Source organism: Mangifera indica, chromosome 6 (assembly GCF_011075055.1).
Source record: "Mangifera indica cultivar Alphonso chromosome 6, CATAS_Mindica_2.1, whole genome shotgun sequence".
NCBI classification, from domain to species: domain Eukaryota; kingdom Viridiplantae; phylum Streptophyta; class Magnoliopsida; order Sapindales; family Anacardiaceae; genus Mangifera; species Mangifera indica.
This window is the reverse complement of record NC_058142.1, coordinates 900,087-912,043: the sequence shown is the minus strand read 5'-3', so window position 1 is coordinate 912,043 and position 11,957 is coordinate 900,087. Positions and strand designations below refer to the sequence as shown.

Sequence of the window (11,957 nt, the reverse complement as noted above, 5' to 3'; positions counted from 1 at the left end):
TACTTATCTCTCTTACCCTTTAAATAAGAATCTTGAGAATTAAATAGTTTAGGCCTAACACTTTGGGAAACCCTCACACCTTGAACATTTTATAGCGGTGGTTATTCTTAACAGTTGGCATATGTATCTTAAAATCATTGTGGATTTCCCTATTTATATTTAGATAAATAATATCATCTGCAGTACTCAACCATATAGTCTATATAAGAAGAATATGTTCTTTAACTATCTTCGAAACATGACAAAATATTCGTGTCTATGGTATTTCACTTAATTAGGAGTTGAAAAAAAAATTCACCAAATATAAAACCATCTCTCATTCCAATACATCTGAGCAAAAGATAAATTAAATAACTTCTAAGTTTTAAAGTTATTTCCTTTAGGTGGATGGCTGCTTGTGTTGTGTGAGAGTAGAGCCAGTTGCCAAGCACAATGCTCCCACTAAATTTAATAATAGTAGCCAAACTCATAGAAACATGACTTGAAGTTAAAAAAAAAAGCCCAGGCGTCGATGATGGATGTGATTAATTGGGGGTAATATTTATTTTAAAACCTACATCGGACTAGAGTTGGTACAGCCCACACAACTCTGCCATCCATCTCTCATGGAAAAACTTATGGTCATTCTGGTATGGATTGCAAAAATTAAAAACTAATTTTTGGTGGGTTTATCTGTTAAAAGTCCTATGAAGACAGAGATGACCTACTATATTGTGGTTGTGTTCCAAATCTTTAAAATTCGTAAATTGGTACGGTACGCTATAACCTGCATTTTTTTATAGGTCGTAATATGATAAATCATACCAATCTTATTACAGTTAGATCTAATTTGATTTTTTGATAGGTTTAAATTACAATAATAAATTTGATCATTTTAATAAAATAAATAAATTCAAATTTGATTCAAACCATAACTAAAACTCGTTCAAATTATGATTAAAACTCATTTGAGTTCCGAGAACAAATTGATCTAAATCAAATCAGGTAAACAAGTTGAGTACTTGAGAACTTCATTTTACGGTGTATATTTACATTCTGAAATACAATATAATTTTCTAGCAAGTTTCACAGCGGGCAAACTTATCTGGTGGCAGTAGGAGGGTTGAGATTCACTGCAACATTCAAGTACCGAAATGAGATGGCTTGCCATTCAAGTACCGAAATAATATTGATTGTAGCAATATCACAGGTGACTTGTCATTCAGGTATGCAACGCATAAATTAGATAACTATTGAGTAGCATTTAGGGGTGTTTAAAATCACTTAACTGAACCGGTTTTCAACTTTTTGTATTGAACCAAATTTTTAGTTTAAAAAAAATCATGAAGCGAAATCAAACCAATTAAAAAATTAACCGATTTTGAACTGAATCGAAAATATCAATTAACTGAACCAAATTTTCAGTTAACCAATTTTTGAACATAATTTAAAAATAAAATCATATTTTATTATTTTTTCTAATTTTTTTGAAAATATATTTAATATTTTATAAAAATTTTTAAAAACCTGTTTTGTTCGGTTAATCAGTTTTAAAAATTAGATAAACTGATAACCAAATCGAAAAATCAATTTTTCTATATTTTTGAATTGATATCCAAACCGATTTTTTGAATAACCTATTTTCTAATTTGGTTTTCGGTTCAAAAATCAGTTCGATTCAGTTATCAGATAATTTTGAACATCCCTCGTAGCATTAATAGTAATCATTCTAATTAATTATTGGACTTACAAGAAAATAGTTAGCATTTACACCACTTTAGACGTCATGCGAGAAAATATTAAAATAATGTTGATTTGAACAATAATATATGTATTCAATTTTTAATAGTTGATTAAGTATTTAAATGATATGTTATCATATGATTATATATTATTTTATTTTTAATTCAAAACCTTACAATCTTATAATAATACACTGTCATTAGTTATTTAAAATTAGATGTATAGAGTTTTATTGCATTAAGTTTTTTATTGTAACTATGTTTCAAGTTAATTAGGATATATCACACCCATTCTTTCTCTTTGTTTGTTTTATTAATTCAATCGTATTCTTTAATTCATTTAAAAAGGATGTAAAAAACAGAAGAAAATAATATTGATTTAACGATAGAGTAATATCCTAAAACACCCGTTGATTATTTTAATATATTTGCCTCTTTTTTTCTTTATTGAATAATAAATATGCATGGAGCATGTATATTAACGTCTTAATCAATTCTCCTTACGTAATTGTACAAATAATTTGTTTGTCCATGTACAGAACGAATTAAAGAATACGTTTAGTCAATGAATAAATGTTCATATTGTACAAAATCAGAAAAGTTTGCTTGCAAATTCGTCAATCTCTCCTCCATTACTGCGAGAATAGATTGATTTTTCGGCAAGATCTCTCAGCTGTGATGTGCTTCTTCCCAACTGTAAAGCTACGTTTTGTACAAACATCCCTCCGTTTTCTCTCCTCTCTACTTCACTTTCATTGAGAGTGGATTCGATTGATTCTTCCAAGAGTGTGAAGAAGCCAGCGCAGTTTCTGTACATCTCCAATACCATACCGATTTGCCCACCGTGTTCCAAAGTGTTTACTGAGGTGGCTAATGCACCTGCAGCCACCGCAAGAACAGCAGCCCATGACCCGTGAGGAGACCCCACGAAAGCTGAACCAACTGCTGCAATGCTTGTGAGTAATGGCCCTGAGATGGCTAAAATCTTGTTTATCTTCAACACCAAGTTGCCTAGTCTCATGTAATCATCTGTATCTTTTCTCTTCAACACTTGAATAATCTCTCTCATTTCCCATTCCAGATCTTCGCTCCATCCGTTTCTCTCCATCTTCATGTCTCTTCTGTATACTTTGTTGTTTCTCTGAGACTGATTTAATGGCCACCAAACAGTTGGCTCAAATGTTTTAGGGAACTTCTCAATCATTTTACCTAGCAGGGGAAGTGGGTAGGCTTGGTCTAGCGCTAAAACTTTCTCCATTGCATCTTTCACATCTTCTTCGCCAGGCACCCTTAGAGAAAGTAGAGTTTGTATTTCTCCCTGGAGCTGCTTGAACAATCTTGTTGCGTTACGTTGTTCTTCAGCAAGTTGTGACGGCTGGATCTTGTTCACGATAACCATCATCCCTGTGGCCGCGGAGAACAAGAGCGTGGAAGATAACTTCAAAGCCAGAAGCGAAACACCCGCGCCGCCAGTTGCAGCAATACCAGCCATGGTGGCAGCAGTGAGAGTAATCATGTTGATAGAGTTGAGGAGAAGCGTGTTCCAGTTGTCCCGTTGCTGGCCGATGTTGTAGTGCATCTCAACTCTATCAGCAACCGCCTCTAAAATGGCGTGGAGTTGGGCAATCACCACCGTAGAATTAACTGTAGAGTCATCAAAACTGTTTTCTTCTTGTATTGTTGTGCCAGGGAGATTCCTTTCTACTGGGTTTAAGTTTCTGTATCCATAATCTCTCACCTTCAGCTCCTCAGCCAAGTCTGTCCTTGGTTTTCTCAGAGGTGAGAATCGGATTCTCGGAAGTTTTGGAACAGATATAGCAGCATTAATTTTATGTGAAGAAGAAGATGACGAGCAAGACAACAGTAGATTTGAAACTTGTAAAGAGGCCATTAATGTTACCTATAGAAGCTGTATTTCTGAGTTCTATTTGTTTCGAGTTTGTGAAGGATGAGAACGCAAGCAGGAGATGCCATGGACGAACGTATTTATAGCCATGAATTTCAATATAAAAATTAGCAAAAGAAAAGTCCTAGATTGTAATATTGACCTGCTGCATGACTTGGCCCAAGGCTGAACTTTTCCTGGTTGGTCAAAGTTTTTTAAAATTTCTCTTTTTGAATCGTTTGCAAACTGCCATTTTCATTGTGAGAATTTTCTTTCGTCCCTATATTTTTGGTTTATTATGTAAGGACACTTGTTTGGAATACTAATATTTGGATAATTTGACCCAGTTGATTTACTCAGTAAATAAACCTATTACTAAGGTTTGATGTGATCCGAGTTTGAGCAAAGGTAATCCATATAAAGATTGAGTTAATATGGCTCGTCTCAATTTATTTGTTAGAATATTGTCAATAAATTCATCTTCTCTATTGATTTTTCTCTTTTTTATCCCAAAAAACATTTTTTAATTTTTTCTTGAATGACATCTTTGTCAAAATCATTGTCAATCAAGTAAGTCAAACTTGATCTTAAACTAATAGTTATGGATTCAAGCTAACCTTGAGTTGATGTTTGTTTTGATTTGATTTAAATCAAATATACTCCTATTACATAATACACACTGTTGTGGAATGAGTAAAGCACTTCTCGTTATTTCAAAATAATTTATAAGTTGCTCCGTTAGTATAACTTCTTTTTAACACTTTGGGGCATGAGTTTATTTTATTTTATTTTTTATGAATTTGTCTGAAAATATAAAAAATGAAAATAGACAATTTATCATCTGTATAATCGATAAAATAATTTCAAATTATCACTTATTTTCTTCTAAGAAATAATCTCAAATATATCAATTTTGTTTTTTTTAATTTGTAACTTTCTGTAAAATAAAAAATTATTTAGAATAAAAATTTTAATTTGAAAAGACAAGATAAAATATTAAAATTTATTTTCTTATTATTATGTTTCGATTAAAATATGTTTAGACTGAAATCACAGGAAATGATTTGAATTTACATGGGCATTTTTCAAATGATAGAAATTGAAATGGGGGTCTATGATAAAGAGAAACTAAAGGGAGGAATATGTGGTTCTTCTTTGTTTCAATAGCTTGAGCTTATCTCTTACATTGAAAATTTAGTTCTTCTCCGTTAAAAATGAATAATTTTACAAATTTTTATTGAATTTTTCGTCATTGTTTACTGAAGTATTATATAACATTTGGAGATACCTATTAATTTATGCTATAAGTATATATCGTATCCTAAAAGTAATATACTTTCCATTGAAATTCGAACTTGCTTTCGTGGATCGTACTGCACTTGAAAATAACATTTGAAACGCCTGCCCCACCACCAGTTGCCGCAACACCAGCCATGGCAGCGGCAGTGAGAGTAATTATAATGATACAGTTCAATAAAAGGGCGTTGCAGTTATCACGTACGTTGCTGGCCGATGTTGTTGCATAAACTTGGCCTGCCACCATAGAATTCGTCAAATTGTCAACTTTCTTTTGTACGTTCAAGCAAATTTGTTCTAGGAATCGCAATCTTTTCTACTGGTATATATTGAGCTTGTATTTTCGGTATCTCTTATCCTTAGACTGATTCTTGGGAGTATTGGGACAAATATTTGAAGTTTATTCTATTCCGAGAACAAAATGAAGAAGAAGAAGCAAACAGGACATTTGAAGTTTGTAAAAAGGCCATCTGAATGGTATCCGTACGTCAAAAGATATATTCAACTTATAAATGTGTAGATTGAAACTTATATTACACAAAATTATTTGGTTTGTGTTAAAGTTTAATCTACACACTTAGGACTCATTTTACTCAATTTTATTAAATGTGAGACTCTTTGTCTTTTTATTTAAATCTCTAACACCCCCGTTCAAGTGTAACCAACATATACTTTTAAATCTGTCATTTGACTTAGCGGTTTTTGACTTAGTGTATTGTCACTTGTATCTAGGAATACTTTAGATAGTTAAACCTGCAACCACTATACGCTGTTAGACCCACTGTTTGATTCAGTCGGTTTTTCGCTAAATGTGTTATCACTTGTATCCAGAAATATTTTATGCTGTTAAAAAAAACTAATTGACTTGTGTTGAGGTTCAATCAACACATTTATATATTACGCACTTTACTCAATTTTATTATATGTGAGACTCTCTTTCTTTTTATTTGAGTTTTCAATACCATTGCTCAAGTGTAACTACCATAAGTTGTTAGACTCATTATTTGATTCAATCGATTTTTGGTTGAATGCATTGTTACTTGTATCTAGGAATACTTTAGGTTATTAAACCCACAATCACCATACACTGTTAGACCCGTCGTTTAGCTAAGTGCGTTGTCACTTGTATCTAAGAACACTATAGGTTGTTAAACCTGCAACCACCATAGGTTGTTTGATCCGCAGTTTGACTCAGTCGATTTTTGGCTAGATGCATTATCACTTGTATTAAAGAATATTTTAGACTGTTAAACTCGTTGTTTGTCTCGTGCTATGATATTATGTCACTTGTATATGAGAACATTTTAAGCTATTAAACTCGTTATTTGGCTCGTGTTTTAATACCGTATTGAAATATTAAATATTTGGCCATTTGGTTTGTGCTCTGATACTATATCGAAATATTAAATATTTGACCTATAAATATAAAGATCGGAACCTATATTACACAAACCAATCGGTTTGTGTTAAAGTCTAATCTACACACTTATATATAATTTATTATATGTAAAAATATTTTTTTTTTTGTTTGAGCCTTTTAACACTGTGTTTTATGAAAATTGTGAATGGAAATTGACAAACAGAATGAGTATTTATTATAGCACAATGAACTATATCTGAAAAGTAATCCTAAGAAACGGTATGAATGTTGAAAAATATATTGACCTGTGCGGGTTGACTTTGCCAATACGGCCATTTTCCTCGTTCACAATCACTATCAAGAATATTCATAACAGTCCAGTCAAGGTAAGTTTCTTCCCTATGACAGACTTCTTTTTTGACCTCATCGATCAATTTTGTAATCTCCCATTGTTGCTTTTATTATATATATGGACAATTAAATATGCGTGGAGCATGCATATTAACATCTTAATCAATTCTCTTTACATAATTGTACAAATAATTTGTTTGTCCATGTACAGAACGAATTAAAGAATATTTTAAGTCAATGAATAAATGTACATATTGTACAAAATCAGAAAAGTTTGCTTGCAAATTCGTCAATCTCGCCTCCATTACTGCGAGAATAGATTGATTTTTCGGCGAGATCTCTCAGCTGTGATGTGCTTCTTCCCAACTGTAAAGCTACGTTTTGTACAAACATCCCTCCGTTTTCTCTCTTCTCTACATCACTTTCATTGAGAGTGGATTCGATTGATTCTTCCAAGAGTGTGAAGGAGCCAGCGCAGTTTCTGTACATCTCCAATACCATACCGATTTGCCCACCGTGTTCCAAAGTGTTTACTGCGGTGGCTAATGCACCTGCAACCACCGCAAGAACAGCAGCCCATGACCCGTGAGGAGACCCCACGAAAGCTGAACCAACTGCTGCAATGCTTGTGAGTAATGGCCCTGAGATGGCTAAAATCTTGTTTATCTTCAACACCAAGTTGCCTAGTCTCATGTAATCATCTGTATCTTTTCTCTTCAACACTTGAATAATCTCTCTCATTTCCCCTTCCAGATCTTCGCTCCATCCGTTTCTCTCCATCTTCATGTCTCTTTTGTATACTTTGTTGTTTCTCTGAGACTGATTTAATGGCCACCAAACAGTTGGCTCAAATGTTTTAGGGAACTTCTCAATCATTTTACCTAGCAGGGGAAGTGGGTAGGCTTGGTCTAGCGCTAAAACTTTCTCCATTGCATCTTTCACATCTTCTTCGCCAGGCACCCTCAGAGAAAATAGAGTTTGTATTTCTCCCTGGAGCTGCTTGAACAATCTTGTTGCGTTACGTTGTTCTTCAGCAAGTTGTGACGGCTGGATCTTGTTCACGATAACCATCATCCCTGTGGCCGCGGAGAACAAGAGCGTGGAAGATAACTTCAAAGCCAGAAGCGAAACACCCGCGCCGCCAGTTGCAGCAACACCAGCCATGGTGGCGGCAGTGAGAGTGATCATGTTGATAGAGTTGAGGAGAAGCGTGTTCCAGTTGTCCCGTTGCTGGCCGATGTTGTAGTGCATCTCAACTCTATCAGCAACCGCCTCTAAAATGGCGTGGAGTTGGGCAATCACCACCGTAGAATTAGTAGTAGTAAAGTCATCAAAATTTTTTTCTTCTTGTATTGTTGTGGCAGGGACAGTCTTTGTGTATCCATAATCTCTCACCTTGAGCTCTTCAGCTAAGTCTCTTCTTGGTTTTCTCAGAGGTGAGAACCGGATTCTCGGAAGTTTTGGGACAGATATAGCAGCGTTAATTTTATGTGAAGAAGAACAAGATAACAGTGGATTCGAAACTTGTAAAGAGGCCATGAATGGTATCTATAGAAGCTCTTTTTCTGAATTGCTATTTGGTTTGAGTTTGTGAAGGATGAGAATGCAAGCAAGAGCTGCCATGGACGTACGTATTTATAGCCATGAATTTTAGCGTAGAACTTGGTAAAAGAAAGAATTCCTAGGTTGAAATATTGACCTGCTGAATAACTTGGCCCAGGATTGGACTATTCCTGGTTGGCCAAAGGTTTTTAAAATTTCTCCTTTTGACTTTTCTGCAAACTGTAATTTTCAATGTGAAACTTCCTTGTCGTCTCTACCGTTTTGGTTAAATACAAGGGGACACTTGTTTGAATTACTAATGTTTTGTAAATAATTTTGGGTTGAGTCAGGGGTAGCCCTAGGTAGAGATTGAGTCAATTTGGCTCAAATCAATTGATTCGACAGAATGTTGCCAATGCCAACAATTTCATCTTTTTTTAACCCCTTTTTTTAATTTCTTCTTTAATAATTTTTTTTAATACGTAAGAACTCTTTTTCTTTTAAAATGATTTATAAGACAACCTTATCGTTAATCAAATAAATTAAATTTGATATTAAATTAATAGTTTGATGTTCAAATTAACTTTAAATTAATATATTTATTTTAATTAAATTTGAATAGAATTCACCCATGCCTATTATACAACACATTATTGTTATATTTTTTTTATTGAAATTTGAACTTGCTTTCGTGCAACATACTAATAAATTACATCAATTTATGATAACTTATAATTAAATGATATAATTATTTATTTATTTATATAGATAAATTTAGTTTATACAATTAAATTTATATAATTTATTTATACGTACGGTATTGCTCTATTTGAAAATAACAATTGAAATGTCTTTCCCACCGGTTGCAAAAACACCAGCCCTGGTGGCGGCAGTGAAGGTAATCATAATGATATAGTTCAATGAAAGGGCATTCCAGTTATCGCGTACGTTGCTAGCCGGTGTCGTAATGCATCTCAACTCTGTCAACAACAGCCTCTAAGATGCCATGAACTTGCGTTGCCGCCGAGGAATTCCTAGAGTTGTCAACTTTCTTTTGTTCAAGCAAATTTGTACTATCTACTCGTATTTAATTACCTTGTGTTTTTAGCTTGTGAAGAAGTCATCTGAATGGTCTTTGATTATAACTGTGTTTCACGGAGATTGTGAATGGAAATTCACAGACAGAATGAATATTAATTATAGCGTAACAAACTATATTTGAGAGCATTAATAAGAAACGGTATGCATGTTGAAAAATATATTGACCCGTACGTTGTGCGGGATGACTTTGCCTATAGGATGCCTATCTTCCTCCTTCACAATCACTAACTAGAAAATTCATAAAATTCCAGTCAAGATAAGTTTCTTCCCCATGACTCACTTCCTTTCATCTCATCCATGATGATCCTCTGTTGACGTAAACGCTTGTGTAATCTCATTTTGAAGATTGGATTATGAGAGACTCCGTAAAAATTCTTCATTAGAAAGTCAAGCAAATAAATAAAGTATGCATGAACATGTTGCTTGCATTATACATGTATAGTAGACTTCAAATGGCAACCACCATGTTCAAAAGGATCTTGGATCAAGAACTCAACCATGTTAAAAATCTTATGGGTTTTGACCGGATCTTAGATAAATCATGTTAGAAATTTTAGATCCTTCATACATGAAAAGTGGATCAACGTCTTTATTAATACACATCAATGCAAAACTATCTAGTTATTAAATCTAGAGTAGAGACGACAATAAAGAGGGGCGAAGAGGAGATCTCAATCCTCGTCTCTGTCCTTATAGGGGATATCAATCTCAGTCGTTATTACAAAGATGATAAAGATTCCCTGTTTCCTTCTTAGAAAGAAAAATCCACTTTTCGTTCCTATACCCATAAGGGAAAATCTCCTTTTTATACTTTCTAAACATAATATAAATATATTAAATAACAAAATTAAATAAAATTAAAACCAACTTACTATTTCAAATATTACAAATATCATAAATTAACAGCTTTAATATGTACAAAAAAACTAAATAAATTTAAAAAGTATAAATAATCTAAAACTATAGAGATCGTCAATATTTTAAATAAATATATTAATATAATGGGGCAGAGCAGGGATGAAACAAATATATCCCTATCCCCGACCCGTTCCCAATTACAGAGATTTTTTTTATCTCTATCGCTGTCCCAATGTCTTATTCCGTTTCTATCAGAAAATCACTTCCTTTTTAGGGTTAGAGTGGATCGTAATCCCTAAATTCAAATTAAAATTGTCATTTCTACACTATAGCTACTCAAGCTTTAAATACTGTAGTTTCAAGTGTCCTATATATTCTATAAAATATGCAAGCAAAGACGCCATTATTTTGGACTAAAAGGAAGCAATCAATTTGGTCTGGCAGTTAGTTCTCATAAGTAAGTTGATATGCATTATTATTCTTTTATTAATATATCCAGTTGATCGTTTGTGAAAGCGATGTATAATTAATCATATACATGACATTTTAGATACTGATCATATGAATAAAGAGGCGCTAACTTCATGAGAACTCTATATATTTCTCCTCCAAATAAAATTGGATTTGATTCAAATTATTCGAATTCAAATATGGGTTTAGATTAAACAAATTAAGTTTAAATCAATTTAAATATTTAAATTCAAACTAACCCAAAGGAAAACTAAAAATTAAATTATTATCACATTAAACTTGAGTTTTAGCCCATTGATTTCAAATTGATCTGAAACTAATTCTTATGAATTCAAATTGTGTCTTAATGAAAAAATTTTGAAATTGACATGAGGATCTTATAGAAATCTCTTGGAACACTAAAATGCATTAAACAAATGCTTAAGTAGAAGCATATCATATACAGAGACATTACCTTGAAAATAAACATTGAAGATAGCCGACGGGAGGAAATGAGTAAACTACAAATTGGTGAAATATACTGCCATGCAAATTTGCATGAAGAACTTAAAAATTATAATATTAACTGTGAACAAAATAATTATTTATTTAATCTGTTTAGCCGAAATGGGCAATGGCTTGTTGTAGTAGATCTATTTTTCTATTACTTATATTACTTTGTTTAATTTATAAGTAATAAAATAATCTAACAATATTCTATTATTAATAGTAATATGACAAATAATATAAAAAGTAATTTTATTATTACTTACATCTTATTTATTAAAATATTATCAAGTTAATCTTGATTTTATTATAACATATAATTTATTTATTAATTTTTTTAGGATAAAAATAATCATATTTTCAATTAATATAACAAATAACTAAAAAATATTTTAGAATAATTATATCTAAATATCTTTAAGTAAAATAATATACTAATATTTTTTTATTATCTCTAACCAAACACAATAATTATTTATATCTATATAGTAATAATTTATACTCAACAATATTTAAAATAATCTACCTTCTGAATAATTTTTTAATTTTAATAATAAAACATTTCCAGAATCAAAAGTCCCCTAATACTCAGATTAACATTTAAATATTGTAATACTACTTTTATATCGCTTAGATGTATCATCACTGCAAATATATGTTCTTAGTTTTTTTTTCAATCGAATTACGTTAAAAATGAATTGTTTACTTATTAATTGTCTTGTCTTTATTTTTAACACTAAATTTCTTAGTGATTCAATATACTTCTGGTTACTACAAATTTTTTCACCAGCCGTATTTGATGGTTTCCCCGAGAATGGCTGTTGAAAGTCAAAAGTAGCGCGGGAACTTGAAGGTAATTGAGAAAATTAATATTCAATGCACAACC

At 32.2% G+C, this 11,957-nt stretch overlaps 2 protein-coding genes across 2 annotated transcripts; both read right to left on the bottom strand.

Annotated features, from left to right (window-relative positions):
* Positions 1-2,290: 2,290 nt before the first annotated feature.
* On the bottom strand, positions 2,291-3,612 carry LOC123217912 (probable F-box protein At4g22030). The gene has a single exon (XM_044638987.1). The coding sequence runs from the start codon at positions 3,610-3,612 to the stop codon at positions 2,314-2,316; it is 1,299 nt and encodes a 432-aa protein (XP_044494922.1). The 3' UTR covers positions 2,291-2,313.
* A 3,265-nt stretch (positions 3,613-6,877) lies between these two features.
* LOC123219826 (probable F-box protein At4g22030) lies at positions 6,878-8,186 on the bottom strand. The gene has a single exon (XM_044641821.1). It carries the CDS (start codon positions 8,150-8,152, stop codon positions 6,878-6,880), a length of 1,275 nt encoding a protein of 424 aa, XP_044497756.1. The 5' UTR covers positions 8,153-8,186.
* Positions 8,187-11,957: the final 3,771 nt, after the last annotated feature.

Bases quoted from the DNA above. Each gene is read 5' to 3' on its own strand.
- LOC123217912 (XM_044638987.1), bottom strand. From the start codon at position 3,612: ATGGCCTCTTTACAAGTTTCAAATCTACTGTTGTCTTGCTCGTCATCT.
- LOC123219826 (XM_044641821.1), bottom strand. From the start codon at position 8,152: ATGGCCTCTTTACAAGTTTCGAATCCACTGTTATCTTGTTCTTCTTCA.